Source organism: Centroberyx gerrardi, chromosome 19, assembly GCF_048128805.1.
Source record: "Centroberyx gerrardi isolate f3 chromosome 19, fCenGer3.hap1.cur.20231027, whole genome shotgun sequence".
In the NCBI taxonomy this organism is placed as follows: domain Eukaryota; kingdom Metazoa; phylum Chordata; class Actinopteri; order Beryciformes; family Berycidae; genus Centroberyx; species Centroberyx gerrardi.
The window spans coordinates 16,903,000-16,918,168 of NC_136015.1; the positions used below are offsets into that span (position 1 = coordinate 16,903,000).

The 15,169-nt window shown below is 43.6% G+C and overlaps 2 protein-coding genes across 4 annotated transcripts; both read right to left on the reverse strand.

The window, feature by feature from the left end:
* Positions 1–3,439: 3,439 nt before the first annotated feature.
* Positions 3,440–6,612, reverse strand: s100s (S100 calcium binding protein S). 3 transcript variants are annotated; one of them, XM_071908288.2, is made up of 4 exons: positions 6,564–6,606; positions 5,017–5,063; positions 4,520–4,673; positions 3,440–4,254 (listed from the first exon to the last, which is right to left on the reverse strand). In XM_071908288.2, the coding sequence occupies exons 2-4, from the start codon at positions 5,028–5,030 to the stop codon at positions 4,057–4,059; spliced, it is 366 nt and encodes a 121-aa protein (XP_071764389.1). In that variant the 5' UTR covers positions 5,031–5,063; positions 6,564–6,606; the 3' UTR covers positions 3,440–4,056. The 3 variants fall into 3 exon arrangements, with proteins under 3 accessions (XP_071764389.1, XP_071764390.1, XP_078146438.1); XM_071908289.2 differs by lacking the exon at positions 5,017–5,063 and having other exon boundaries at positions 6,564–6,612; XM_078290312.1 differs by lacking the exon at positions 6,564–6,606 and having other exon boundaries at positions 5,013–5,333.
* A 280-nt stretch (positions 6,613–6,892) lies between these two features.
* On the reverse strand, positions 6,893–14,500 carry s100u (S100 calcium binding protein U). Its single transcript, XM_071908309.2, has 3 exons — positions 14,371–14,500; positions 11,293–11,423; positions 6,893–10,970 (listed from the first exon to the last, which is right to left on the reverse strand). Exons 2-3 carry the CDS (start codon positions 11,410–11,412, stop codon positions 10,434–10,436), a joined length of 657 nt encoding a protein of 218 aa, XP_071764410.2. The 5' UTR covers positions 11,413–11,423; positions 14,371–14,500; the 3' UTR covers positions 6,893–10,433.
* Between the last annotated feature and the right edge of the window lie 669 nt (positions 14,501–15,169).

The window sequence follows — 15,169 nt, forward strand, 5'->3', positions numbered from 1 at the left end:
TTAAAATCACCCAGAGGGATGAAGTGATTCAGGTTTGCATCTTTCTGGAGCTGATTCCAGGACCATGGAGCATGGTAACTAAAAGCCATCTTCCCAAATTCTGTGGAAGGGCGAGGGACAGTGAAAAGTAGTAAATTCTTAGAGTGCAAGTTGTAAGAACTTGTGATATGATTGAAAAGGCGATTTAAATAGCCAGGGAGTTACCCTATAATGGCTTTGTAGATAAAAATGTGCCAATGAAGCCATCTGCGGTAATATAATGATGTCAGACCTGCCCTTTCATACAAGTGACAACGATGAGTGAGTGATTTAGCATTCAGAATGAATCGTAAAGCTCCATGATAAACTGTGTCTATAGCCTGAAGTGAGGTAGCAGAGGCATGCATATAAAGAATATCACCATAATCAATCATAGGGAGAAATGTAGCTATGACAAGTCTTTCCTTGCAGCAAAATTAAAACATGTCTTGTTTCTAAAATAGAAACCCAGTTTAATCTTGAGTTTTTTAACAAGGTTGTCTATGTGTGTTTTAAACGTAATTGGGTCATTTTTGACAGTGTTTGCTCACAGAGTGCAGAATAAACTCTGAGTGTGTTGTCAGGATCATGTGGCTCAGTAATTTATCTAGGATCTTAGTAGTCCATTTTGCTAAATGGGAACAGATTATTATGCCATGTTAGAGTTAAAAGGTGAGGGAAAGGGTCTAGTGGGGAGATTAGGTTCAGCCATGAGCCAGGATCATGTTAAGGGTTGAGTCTGGGACAAACGGCTTAGGTACTTGCATTAAGCACCCAAACCACCTTGTGTAGATCTCAGGTAAATGCAGTACTAAAAATGGACAAAGAGTAAGAGTAGTATCATTACACCCATATCAAGGACACTTAACGTGAAGGGAAAAAAGAGCAATTGACACCATCCCTCTCCCCTTCCCTCCCTTCTTACGTATCTGTGTCTGTCTATCGCGAGCCCCTCTCCTTTACCTTCCTCACCCCATCCGTGTTATCCGAGGCTGATATCTGTCAGTCATCTGGTTCTCCTTGACTCTTGGGAAGGACACCACCTATATACGCTGTTTAGGTCAGGCTCAGATAGAGTGACGTTTGGTGCCAGGAGTTTGTGCTTTCATTTGTGAAGGCGAGCGACCCCGAGGTTAGGTTTCATTACCCTAAAAACACAGATAAATTTCAATCTTCTCAAGTACGTTGTATGCATTATCTTACATATAACAGTTAGCTGTATCTGCTACTGTTTGAATCAGTTGACTGGTTGACAGGTTGACTGAGAGACTTTTATCAGCTGAACCACAAAAGTATGAACCTGGTACAGCAAAGCATAATCTTTATGAATTAAGGGTGGCAAGGTCTTGTAATTCATATGTCTCTTGACTGCTCTCTGGCACAATGTGCTGCAGCCATAAGGTTTCCCTGCGCTCTTCCATCAAGATGGATTTCATGAACCTGAGGAAAGTTGGCCTTCTCAAATTCTACCCAAGAGGGAGCTACACCGAGAAAGGAATCAATCATCAGATGATATAGACCTGGAGCCGTGCTGCTTTAGCTATACTTGAATGAATAATTTCATTTTGTTGTCAAAGGTACGCCAGCCTACTCTCTCATGCGATCGCTGCGTCTCCCGGGCCTGCGTGACAGCCGACGCTGCCTGACTCTGTCTGATGGACATGGTAGTTTGACATCTGGGTGTCGCTTGACCTGGTCTGCTGGTAACCGAAGTGTCCCTGCCATCCTTATCAGATGCTTCTGTCTCTGCGCCAGTGACATGGCCTGGCTTAGTGTTCCTCATCTCCTTACCTCACACTGGCAGCAGCGGCCGTGTGTGAGGCGTCGACCCAGACCCTGCTGTTCTGTTTGAAAAGGTTTGCCCGGCAAGGTCAGGTGTGTTTGAGATACTGTGTGCATGAAGCACTGGGCCCATTGTTGCTCTTTCAGTGGTTGAAAAGGCGGTGTGACTGAGAATTAAGTAACTTTTAATGAGCATAAGTCATGAAGGATGTTTATCTCACTATACTCCACAATTGGTACACACCAGGCCAAAGCTTGTCATTCAGCCTAATGCCTTTTTCTACATACTACATAAAAAGCATTTCAGTTCCATTAACAAGCACTCAATTTAATTTCAGTTCCAAATAAATTTTGAATCTAAAATATAGATGTATATATATATATATATATTAAGTCTTAAGTCTATTAGGTCTCAAGTTTTCCATAAAAACAGTGGCATTATTGGTGGTTTGGCATGATAAATCAAGCGTCTGTGGCTGTTAACTGCCATTACGATTGATTAGTTTCCCTTTAGGCTACAACAGGGTTAACAGTCATCGATGTTGTTTTGAATACTCTACCTATCCACAAGCTGTCTATGTAGAGCTGAGGTATTCAAACCACCCAATCAGAGAACACCTTTGAAACCACAGTGAGCCACAGCGTGAGAGCAGGCAGGAGGAGTAGGGTGAACCTGCCCGTACACGCTGATCTGGAATCAGTTTCGACACTATTGCTGAAGGCAAGGAGGGGAGGCGGTTAAGCTGATCAATAGTCAAGCGTAATTACACTCAGGAGTGAAGAGATACTCTGTTAGAAAGGGGAGGACCTGTAATTCGCTGTTCTGTCTCCCTCATATTTTAAACTGACAAGCAGCTGTAAAAGCCAATGAGGTGCGGAGAGACGTGTTGATTTACTGATGCAGCCAATGGTGTGAGACACTGAAGGACAGTAATTGTGCTCAGAGTCACAGCAACTTGAACATTCCTCGGTGATTATACTGCTGTTTTCCAAGTTACATACTTCACTGATATACTCCATAAGTTGGATTGCCTAAGGCCATTCACTCCCAGCCTTTGCAGTCTCTTTCATTCACAAACACACACACACAGATACACACACACAAACACACACACACATACAGACACACACGCACATATACTCTGTCTTTGTCTGTCTTCACACACACTCTCTTTCTCTTTCTCTTTCTCTCCTCCCTCTCTCCCTCTGTCTCTCTTTTGAAGAAGTTTTCCAGTGCAGATCCAAGTCAAACATCTGGGTCAGCTTATATCTGGTGGAACAAGACTTGCAGGATATTGTTGGCAGGATGTGTGAGCTGGAGCCGTTTACTCTGTGGGAATCCCCAATACACACACGCACACACACACACGGACATGGACACTCTCTTTCCCCTCTCTCTCTCTCTCTCTCTCTCTCTCTCTCTCTCTCTCTCTCTCTCTCTCTCACACACACACACACATACGCACACACACAATTTGCTGACATAGTTTCTCTCTGCACCTTTCAACCTGATTTCCAGGTGCAGAAATGCCTCACATGTTGATGAATCTGTCATTGTGCTGTATCTCTGTGGTATGAGGTTTTTTCTTATGTATGTAGAGACCAAACAGACCAGGAATAATAGTTGGTTAAATGCCACGTTTAATATTTGAAGAATGCATTTGGTTATTACCAAAAAAAAAGATTACAAAATAGGTGCAAGGAAAGGGATAAATCATATTCGAATGTTCAACACTGAGTACATAATTTGATAATCTGTAACTTAAGATATGTTCACAAATTATTCATGTGCAAGAGATGCTCAAACACCCTGGTGTGCATTCTGCCAAAAATCTACCTTCATTTCCAGTGCCACATTCTGAACATACGAGAAACTATCAAAACTGATGAATTTGAATTGAATATTGTAAGGAGAGAAGGTTGAAATATACCCTGTATGTAATGTCACTCATTGGTATGAGAACAGCGCAACCAGCTCCGGATTTGTGACTTAACTGCGGTATGAAATATAGTTGCAGAGGGAAAACACTCTTCCTGGATGCCCCGTGTTCTGTGAACCCACAAACTATTTGCTGGAACACTTCCCTCAGCCACACAATCACACTTGTAGTTGTACTGTTTAGAAATTGCATAAGACAAACTTCAACTCCATCCCCTCTCTCTTCTCCCTTACAGTTCCTTTCCCTCTTCCCGTTGCTCTTCCTTTCCCTCCTTCCCCCTCTCCCTCCCGCCTCTCTCTCCCTCTCTTGCCCTGACTCATTCTTTCTTCTCCGCCGTCTCGCCTTTGCTTTCAGCCTTTGGTTTCTCATCTGTTTTGTACTCCAGGAAGAAGTCGTTGCAGGCGACCGTGAGGGCGCCCATCAGGATGATGAACTCGGTGAAGTCCACCTCCCCGTCGTTGTTGGCGTCCAAGTCATTCATCACCTTCTCAACCCCTTCATTATCTTTGGAGCTCTGTCAGAAGAGAGAGAGAGAGGGACAGAGAGACAGAGAGAGAGAGAGAGAGAGAGAGAGAGAGAGAGGAAGGGTTAAGAATGCGTGTTCATTTGTGTGTGTGAGTGTGCGTGTGCAGTGTGCGCATACATCAATGCATGTGCTTGTCTGTACTTGTGTGTTTCTGAGTATGTGAGCACATACCTTCGCTTGTGTGTCAGTGCATGAACGCATATTTGTGTGTTGCGTTAGTGTGTTAGTGTACAACCACATATTTGTCTCTTACCCCTAAGTAACTCCCCAGCTCCTCTACTAGCAGCTCCTTTAGTTCGCTCCTGCTCAGCGTGTACTTGTCCCCTTCCTTCCCCGAATACTTGTGGAAGGTCTTTATCAGCATCTGCATGGCACTCTCCAGGTTGGAACTGGGCTCCTTGGACATACTGGAGGGGGGTATGAGGTCAAAGGTCAGTATCCACCATAAAATGCCCGCTCCAGCCCCAGCTGCATGTGCGGTCACATAGCAAACAAGGGTGAAGCCACCTCCAAGACAAAGTGATAGGTGGATAGATACACGGATGGACGGAAGGAAACCAAATCTAGAGAAGTTTTCCCACTTCTACAACACGGGTCAAATAACACTCTGCACATAGTGCAGAGGCTATTTCTGACCCTAATTAAAGTATTCTGGTCACTGTGTGTAGCCTTACTTGGTTTTACATTTCAGAGGGTTGAATGGAAAGATGGAAAATAGCTTTGGAAAAGCTTTCGAACAATCTTACACACATTGTGTCCGGCATCTTGGATCTTCTTGTGTTGGGCTCGTGGAGAGACTGTGCACACACAGACACAGATAAGTCATTGTCAATGACACTGACTCCCTTTGAGGGTGAAAAACTGCCTTAAAAATGAACATAAATTTAATTTCACTTCATGTACTGCATACAAAACAAAGTAGGTAGGTTTAAGAACAGCTAAGCTGTAACATGTTTTCTAGTCCCTGGGTTATCTCTCTTGTAAGCTGAATTGGTAATGCATGTAATGATAACATCGCAGTGTCAGTGAAAAGTGGTTTCAGTGTAGAACATGTCGTCTGCCTGCCGATCGTGTAACAACGGCCTAAATATCCAAATGGAAACAAGAAGTGAAACACAAAACTGTTAAAATGCAGATAAACCAGCTGGTAATCACAATTAGAAACTGAGGGCCAAGTAACCTGAGGTGCTACCATATACACTAACCTGAGCACACATACATATAGATGAAGGCACTCATTCACTCACTCACCTGCTCACTCACTCACTCACTCACTCACTCACTCACTCACTCACTCACTCACTCACTCACTCTCACTTTAGGGCCCATCCTGTATAAAATATACTGTCTATGAAAATAAAATGATTGATAGCATACAAAATATTGAGGGAGACAATAAAATCATCTTCCTGTGAATGATTTATTTACCAGCCTATATCTCTAGTTGAACCCCTTGCAAAACTATGACAAAAAGAGAAAATGATGCCAATTTCAGTCATAAGATAGTTGGTTCTCATCAAACTGCAGTGCATTGTACAGGTGAGCTCAAAGCTGTGGGCAGTGGAGATGAAAGAGGAGGAGAGTGGACACCAGCTGACTAACTGGAAAATCTATAGGGGTCATCTGTCTCAATGACTGACACAATACAATAGGAAACCATGGAGACGAAAATGCTGTCAGTAACACAATATTGAGTGTAGAAATAATGCATTTACACTACATAATGCTGATAAAGGAGCAATAGTCACACCCAGTGACTTATAAACATTAGCATATTAAAAAAAGATTTGCTTCAGTCGAGGAAAAAGGCAAAACATTTTATGTTATAGAAACAAATATGTACCAGTGGTTTGGAATTACCATGCCATGGTATAACTGCTGACATTATTTAGCACAGCCTTACTGTTATTCATGCATTTGAATTTTGATTTTTTTTAGTTCATACACTATATTAGTCACGTAATATACTGTATTAACTCTGCTTTGCCACAAACTTCGACTCCACATAATTCCTAATTTGCTGTTCTTCAAAGCTTATCAGTCCAGAGAAATCAGACTGTACCTTTTCAAGAAGAAACGCTTCCAATCACTCCCACAGTGTTGTTTTCAAGTCTCCTGAGACTGGCACTGCTGATGAGCATCCATTACCCAGTGTCTCACTGCTCTCAAGGCATTTGAATTTACAGCTATTTGCTACAGGTGCACAGCGGATAAAATATTGGCCAATCCGAGCAAACACATATCAGGCACAGAGGAGAAAGTATAGAGCTGCAACCCCTCCAAGCTGTCCATCTTACCTGAGTGCTGATGGAAGGCCTCCTTTGTCTCAGAAGAGGTGCAGAGGACTGAGCCAAGGGAGAGATGGATGGGGAGAGAGTTTGCCAGTGGCTTAAATATCACCTGCCCCCCCCCCGCCCTCCCTCCTTTACCCACTTACGTACACCCTGCTTCTGTTACGCTATATCCTCCCTCTTTCTGTGCAGGTGGTTTCTCTCTCTCTCTCTCTCTCACACACACACACACACAGTAGAGGCCCATATGCTCACACGCACACGCACACACACAGCATGAAAGCTTGACCTCTGCAAGGAACCGAGCCTCTGCACATATAGTAGGCCACAAAGTCTGATGTTATCGTCACAGTTTTATTTAATATTAGCCATTACACTTGTTACATAGATTAAGCAAAAATGATACAGCGTTAAAGATGAGGGTGAAACATGACAGTGGGTTGAAATGAGTCAAATCGCTAAACACACACAGATCCTATAGTGCATGGCAGGCGATAACCAGACTGAATCAACCCATAGATAAATATAAAAGCCTGCACGCTGTATTAGGAATGCTCCCGTAGATATATTTAATTAATCACAGTGACATTTCAACCCAGTGAGCCTTCACCAGGACGCACACACATGTATACACTTACTATATATCCAATGGGAGCGTTCTCAACGCAGGCTTTTATCTTTATCTAATGTCTAAAAATGAATCAGACTATTGTGTGGCAAGGATACGCTGGCTACAAACACTCCCTGTTGCAAATCTGCTATGTTTAGTACCAGCATTTTTTTAACCTGCTTGCAGTACAAGATGGGTGGGGTTTGCAACATTGAACAGTAAAATATGTGCCAGAAAGTTCAGTCTTAGTTCACTTTTCTGCGACTGACAACTTATCTGACACTCTGCCCATCTGCTATTCCAAGTAGGTTAAAAGAAAGGATTACCTGTGGTAAAATTATTTGCAAATACTGTCTGACCCAGATCTGTTTCGTCTAATATCCAGGAATCACTTGGTGGTGCAAGTCAAGTAATTTTAAAGCAGGTCAATAAGGTCAATTTTGATTGGTTCAGCTTCTATCTACCATAATTTTGTTATGTTATTTGGCTGAGAACTAGGAAACTATGCGGTGATTTCCGCATAGTTTCCCATAGTTTCCATTACAGATGTGTAAGCCTAATGTGGAGAAAAGTTATGGATTGTGCAATGTGTTTAAGCATGCCTAGCCTATGGGAAAAACTAATAAGGTATGCAGCTTGTCAGTGTATATACAAGATGCAAGTGCCTGAGGCCTATGTACATACTGAGCAGGAGGCCGGCTGTAGATGGTGCAAGAGAGTGATATGTTTTTCACAGGAAGTACCATGATAAGAAAAGTATTTTGCTATAAAATAGAATATAGGTGTTAATAAAAGAAATAAAGTGGAATCATGATATACTCTAAATGATTAAAAAAAGTCCAATGAGGCTCTATTGTGTGTTAGTAACAACAGATCATGCAAGAAATGCAGTGTACTGTGAGTATACTGTATGCTGAAAGCTGAGTGGAGTGTAGATGAGAGAGTATTTACAATGGGAGTGTCGCAGTGAGGCAAGGAGACCACATGACTCAGGTTTATTTGTCTTGCCCATTTGCCACTGAGGAGTTTGAAGTGCCAGGTGCTGTTACAATGCATAAGGTGCATGTTTGGTAGTGTGCCCAAAATGTGCCTTAGCACTGTGTAGCAGGCCAGGTACTACGTAGCAGGCATGCAACATGAGCCTTTTTCTCATGGCTGCATTATTGATGGTAAGACAATTTACAAATCATTAAATTCTAATTAACAAATTGTTTGCATATAATGTGACAAATAACTATGTTTCCTTGAAACTTCAAGTAATCTCCATAGTGGTCCAATTAAAGAAAAGTTATGTTAAAAGGTAAATATAAAACGCTAGCACAAAGTCAAGGCCATGTCAAGCTTCAACGACCGCTATAATGGTAATACACTGGTAATATCTGTCAGATCAGTTACTGATTGCATGCAATATCTTATGCAATAGCATGCTGTTAAATATCACACCATATAGATTTATGTCTGATGGCTCAGAATTCTATTTTACTTTTTTAAGACCTCAACCTCTGACAACAAAACGCTCCCTGTGACACTGCCACCTTGTCTTACAGGTAGGATCACTGGAGCCCAGGATTACTTTCATGTAATTGTTTCTGTCCTAGGGTGTGTTCCCCATCAAATGTCTAATCCAGTAGTTTCCTAACGCCTGGGATGCAGGGATCCAGTTGCAGGTCAAACAGGGTCTCCCAACTGTATAAGGGCGTGACTGACAAACAAACACGCAAGCCTGACCAACTGGTGCTAGAACCAGAGGAAAACGACAAGCAACAAAAAGCAACTTTAAGAGCCACCAAAACAAGGCTCAGGTTTCTGCTGAGACCTTTTTGTGTCACTCCACCTACCCAGCGCTACTATGGGTCACTGCAGATACCGTCTTGTCCAGCTCCTGTATAGTTCAATCGGTAGAGCATGACTATTACAATGCCACAGTTTGGAAGATGAGGATGGATCCCACTGGGGCCGCCCATAATAAAAATGTAAGGCACTGAGATAGAAGTGTTCACCAAGTGACATCTGCTATGAGTTTCTTGACATCTTGGTGTTTGTTTTCTTGCTCTTTCCTACCAATTCTAATCCAGGTGGATTGGGTTGCATGGAGAACTTCCCTGGCCTGCTCCCCCGGTCACCAGCCCACTCCCATGGGACTATTTTGGGCTCCCTGGTGACCATAAGGGTCCTCTGGTGTGGATTCCATCCCAGGCATTTAATTATTTAGCCAAGGGCCATTATTAGGACATCCCACACCTGATCTTGCATCTCCTAATCCATGGCTGACTAAGACTGAAGAGCATATAGATTCCAGATGATCTGACCCTTCCTGGGAACTACAGAGAGAGAGAGAGAGAGAGAGAGAGAGAGAGAGAGAGAGGGGAGAGAGAGAGAGATAGAGAGTAGACTAGACAGAGAAGGAGAGGAGGGGAGAGGGCATAAAGTAGACTATTAAGATGAGCTGAAGTAACTCAATGCTTCAGCAAAACAATTTGTTTATTGTCACGCCAAATCAGCTCCACAGCAATGTGAGGTGAGAAGAGTGGGAAGGTGAGAGGGTGTAAATTGGAGATAGTATTATTGACAGACAGATTTTCATGCAACCACGCCATTAGTTGCTTAGCTAGGTGAATAATGCCATGCTAATTAATGTTTGAACAGCGATCTGGCGAGGCCTGACCTACGTGCATACAGTGGAATGTACAGTGTGGGGTTGCATGACACAACTGTGAAAAGCCATCTGAGGCATGGAGAGACAGACCCAGATAGGGAAAAAAGTGAGAGAGTGGAAGGGATTTAAACTAAGGGGCCTTGCTGCAGTGGTGTGTTACATACTGTACAGTGACACAGCGGTCGCATGTGTGTCAGTGTGCCGCTGCAGGGACATAGTGTCATACTTTGCAGTGAAGTTTCACAGGGATATGGCATGCACATTGATAGTGAATGTCTGCATGCTATCATAGTATATCATCGTAATGAGGTAAGTGTGCTATATAGTGGGATGTACATACATATCAACATAGTGGTAAGTACTGATACAATGCAATAATTCTAGTGTCATATATATCATGTATTTTTTGTCAAATATAAAGAATTTGTTTTCTTTGGAACTGGGTTTGTAGTGTTGGGCGTTGATTGTATTCTATTTCCAAATTGTGTGTATTTGAAAAAAATACATTTGTAGTGTTTTACCGACTTATTTTGGCACTGTTTATGCTGTGTTGTGTGTAGTGTTGAATGTAAGCCTGTAGTGTGGTGTGGATGAAGGAATGTATTGTCCCCTATGAGGTCGCCTCCTCTGTCTTCTTCTCCCCCTCTTCCTCTGCAGCCGCAGCTGGCTGCTCCTTCACCTCCTCCACCTTCACTGCTTCCTCCACCTTCTCCTCCTCTTTCACTTCCTCTGCTGCCGCCACTGCCACTGCTGGTGCTGCTGGTGCTGCTGCTGCCGCTGCCGCTGCTGGCTTCTCCTCCTCCTTGGCCGCCTCGGGCTTCGTCTCCTCCTCTGCCTTTGCTTCTGCCTTTGCTTCTACCTTTGCTTCTGGGCTCGCCTCTGGTTTCGCCTCTGCCTGCACCCCTGGCTTCGCCTCTGGTTTTGCCTCTGGCTTCGCCTCCTCTTTCTCTGGGGCCGGGGCGCTCTCTGCCGCCGGTTCGGCCGCAGCGTTTTGAGCGGGCTCGTCTTTGGCGAGGCCGCGCTGTTGGCTGAGCGAGGTTGCCAAGTAACCGACCAGCTTCATGTACTCCTCGAAGCCAACCTTGCCGTCCTGGTTGGCGTCCAGGCCCTGACGCATCTCCTTCACTGCGTCTGAGCTGTCTGCATCCTGGGTAGGCACACAGAACCGTGGGACAATCAAGCACCATGATGACTGCACCGTAACTCTACCTGGACTCTCACCGGTGAAATCACCATGCAAGATTAGTAACTGAACCTCTATCAGTGGCTCTATTTACATTATAATACTGATGAATGTCATTCTATCATATCAGATCACATTCCCTATTCACGTATATAACACCAGCATTTGGTCACAACACTCTTCGGCTAGTGGTGCACATACAAGGCTATTATGTTCTCTCTGCGAGGCGGTTATATAATATGAGCGTTGGTAATATTTCAGAGAGGTTCATTGAAGATTTCCTAACCGTCATGATGTTGCTGAGCTGGCTCTTGACAAGGCTCTGGAAGTCTTTCCCTCCTAGACTTTCCTTTCCCTTGGCCGACTTCAGGAAGACCTTCACCACGGTCTGAATGGCAGCCTCCATGACTCCTCTCTCTGGGGAAGGGGAGAGGTCAAGACAGAGGAGGGGGAGGAGGAGTGAGACAGAAGAGTAAGGTGTGTATGTGAGCATTTGTTTGTGATAGATAGATAGAGAGGGAGAGAAAGAGGGGGGGAGAGAGAGAGAGAGAGATGGATAATACATGAGTTTCAGTGAGTCACAAACAACAGAGCCTGGCAGACATTATTGCTACACTCACAGCTGCTGTGAAGGAAAAAAGTAGCAGAATAGTCTAATTCAAAAAGCATACAACTGATAGGCAAGCCCAGTGGAAAATGAAACAGAGGATGTCCTCCAGTCCCTCCCTGTGAGCCCGTCGTTTCAGGTGTTGAGGCTAGAGCCGCAGCAAGGGATGGACAGTGACGTGAGATAAGTTAAGAGGGTGAGAGGGAGTCTGATTGAGAGACAAGCTGTGATGCACAATGGAAGTTCTGATCTTTGATAGGTCATCTGATCTACTGACGCTACCAAGGGGACTGGGCTTCGGATTACCTAAGGGATTACCTACCCACTGTCTGCTCCTCTCTCTCCTTTCTTTATCTCTCCCTCTCTTTCTTTCTTTCTCACTCTCTCGCTAGATGAATCTATCTCCCTCTTTCAGTGCCACTCTCTCTTCCTCTGTCTGCCACTCTCTCCCCCTGCTTTTCACTCTGCTGCCCTCTCTGACGTCCCTTATCTTCCTCTCAACCCCCTGCCTTCACACTGTCATATCCTGACGTACATGTGACAATGAAACTGTATATGGATTCTCAGTATTGCATTATACGTGTTTACGGAGCAGCTTGCTCTCATAAAATAATTAGGAAACATGCAAGTATATTTCTGAGTCTAACTAGATACGATATGGTTCCCATTAGACACGACATATCTAAATGTAAGATGTCCTACAGACTGTGCACAAAATGCGATACATGCCAGTGGGTGACACATCCTTGCCGGAATTCCATTCATTGCTGTCTGTGAAGATCACTTAGACAGGAATTTACAGGCCAACTCTAGCTAGTTTGCCCCAAAGCAGTGAGAGGATACGTTCAGTTTGTAAGGCAACCACACTCGTCTGTCAGCTTCAGTATTCAAATGCGGCAGAGCAAACAACAGCTTATTCCAGTGAGAAAACACACCGCCTCCTCGTTTCAACAGGATATACGGTCTTGCTCATGTCAGTCAGTACATGACAGGAATCTGAGTGGCCGTTCGCAGACAGCAAATGAATGTCTCATCAGCTGCAGAAATACATGTCACACTCAAGCACCCTCTGGCCAGCCCTTTTCCCCCACTGCAATCACCACAGGCAATGGCCAATTAGGGAACATGCCTGTTAGCCTAATTATGCCACGAGGGAGAGATCTGACACAGGAGTGTAGGCCTATTAAAATCTAAAATTTCACTGGCTCCCTGTCACATTGTAGAGTTCCTATCCACCACAACCGGTGCAAAATCCCTAACCGTGGTTCTGTTCTGACCCGTTACCAGATGGACCGTACTCAAATGGAACCATAAGTTTGCATGTATACACTGTAAGGCTTTTACACTCATCTGATTGGCAATACAACTTTAATTAAGCAACAGTGATAATGTAATACATGTGGGCTCATATTATGTATGTGCTGTCATTATATCACATTACCACAAATGAAAATGTTCCCTCCCTACAGCTCATATTTTGTGTCAGTTCCCCTGTATTCTACACATGATACAACATAGGGGACTTCTTCCTGCAGGGTGACACACCCTCTGCAGCCCGGACACACTCAGGCTTGAGTCCTATCCAAAAATACCCAGCAATGGCGAGGTCATTTCGTCTATTCTTGGATTGACATTTCTGTCCATTCTCACATTCATTATTTACTTAGTGACCTGTCTAGTGATTGCCTGCTGGACATTATTCCCAACACGTGCCGGAGCCCTAATTTGGACAAATGAATTCAAGACTTGCATTACTCGACTCACGTCACAGCTTCATCTTGTCCCTCTCAGGGTTACGACAAGAACAAACCAATCCCCGTTATTTGTCTTAAAAGGCCAAAAAACAACCACGCAAATAATTAAATATATACAACCAGAGGTTTCCCGTTTCCCTCCAGAGCCCAAAGGAGATTGAGTGTTGCGTTTCCAAATGGGCGAATGTGATACGGTATGTGCGCAGAGTAATGACAATACTACCGCTCGTGTGGCATGAAATATTAACAGAGGAACAAGTTCGGTTGTGGCTGTAAACTGCAGTGAGCAGGCATGCAGTGTCTGTCTTTCATCCAATACATCAGCTAGGTTTGAAAATACAGAAGATTTAATGTTGAGACGCGCGCGCCACCCTATCAACAAACGCGAGCTTCGCCAGTATTCATCATTAATACAGCAATTTCAAACGTTGGTTGAAAAATTCATACTATTGGCTAAATAGTATGAGTGACACAGTTCCACAAAAATCCACTCTGCAAGCCAAGTTGTCAGTCGTATGGGCCTACTTATTAAGAGACTATTATGCACAAAATTGTGATTTTGCGCAAAGTTGCGCCTTTACGCGCGGCCCTGATGCCCACCAGATAGACCGCATTCAGGTCCAATACTGTGCACGGTCACTTCAATTTTTGATGGGCTATTTGTAATTAATCAGGAACTTGACAGCTGATCTACACCAAAATATCAGATATCTTTCCGAGGGAAAGCATATGACAATTAAATAATGGTAAACAGACAACCTTTAGGTCTATAATAGTTGCCAATTAGTCGCAAATACGCGTATACGCTTTTTGAAAGCGCAACATGAGCCTAAAAACTTCTGAGGGCTGGAGTCACTGAAACCGTCCTGCAGTCAGACCGTAGCTAAGTTTCATGAGATGGCTCTTGCAAGAGTATATCGAAACGTGGCATAAACGAATAGCTATAATATAGTTTATACGGAGGAGAAACTCATAAGAAACCAGAAAGACGCATATAACTCACCGTATACCGTCTACAGGACAAGGGAAGTGTACAAATGTGCCCAAATTTGAGTTTCTGCCCTCTTCTCCGCCTTTCTACGCTGCTTTGAGACCAGAGAACTTGCCAAACTAGTAGGACTGCAGAATCTCTTCCGTGATTTCGTTTTTTTTTTTTTTTTTTTCTTAAAACTTTTCCCCCTGACAAGTCAAAGGGCGTGTACCTGGAAGAGTGAGAGGGAGAATTGGGAGTGTGGAAGAGCACAGCCATAACTTTTAGGAAAGGGCGTAAAACTGTATCAAATACTTTATACTTGTTTTTTGTTGGAATTATCTTTGGCTTATGGTCCAAGTGGTTCACGTCATGTGTGATTTGTACAGTTTCACGCCAACTATCCAGACTTGTGGCTTGGAGCAGATTCATCGGCAGGGAAGAGGGGACAGGGCGGGAGAGATTACTTTATCTGCTCAAGGCTCCACCAGTTCTTAAACTATTTCACTTATTGGAATACACAGATGAATTCTGGGTGGAACTCTGAAATGGAAAATGTAGTCTTCACAACTTTCAGATGCCACAAAAATTCTAAATACTCTTCCATTTTACACCAAGTAAGACATGAACAAAGTAATCATTTTCAACTTCAGAACAGTTAAAAGTGAAGTTTGGCTGTGACCTACTGTCAGTCATTTGACAATGATGCTTTTGACTGAGTGAGAGTGAAATTTTTTTTAGTGCAATGAAAAAATAAGCAATGAAGCCAGTGTGTGTGAGTCAAAAGTGGTGCGTAGGTGGTGAATGAGCTTTGTCGGACTTTAGATTGGAC

Coding starts and splice junctions, on each gene's coding strand:
- s100u (XM_071908309.2), bottom strand. CDS start 11,412: ATGGAGGCTGCCATTCAGACCGTGGTGAAGGTCTTCCTGAAGTCGGCC. Junction 10,971..11,292: donor AGCTCAGCAACATCATGACG/GTTAGGAAATCT, acceptor GTGCCTACCCAG/GATGCAGACAGCTCAGACGC.
- s100s (XM_078290312.1), bottom strand. CDS start 5,146: ATGTTCATTTTTAAGGCAGTTTTTCACCCTCAAAGGGAGTCAGTGTCA. Junction 4,674..5,012: donor AGATGCCGGACACAATGTGT/GTAAGATTGTTC, acceptor ACCCCCCTCCAG/TATGTCCAAGGAGCCCAGTT. Junction 4,255..4,519: donor AGCTGGGGAGTTACTTAGGG/GTAAGAGACAAA, acceptor CTCTTCTGACAG/AGCTCCAAAGATAATGAAGG.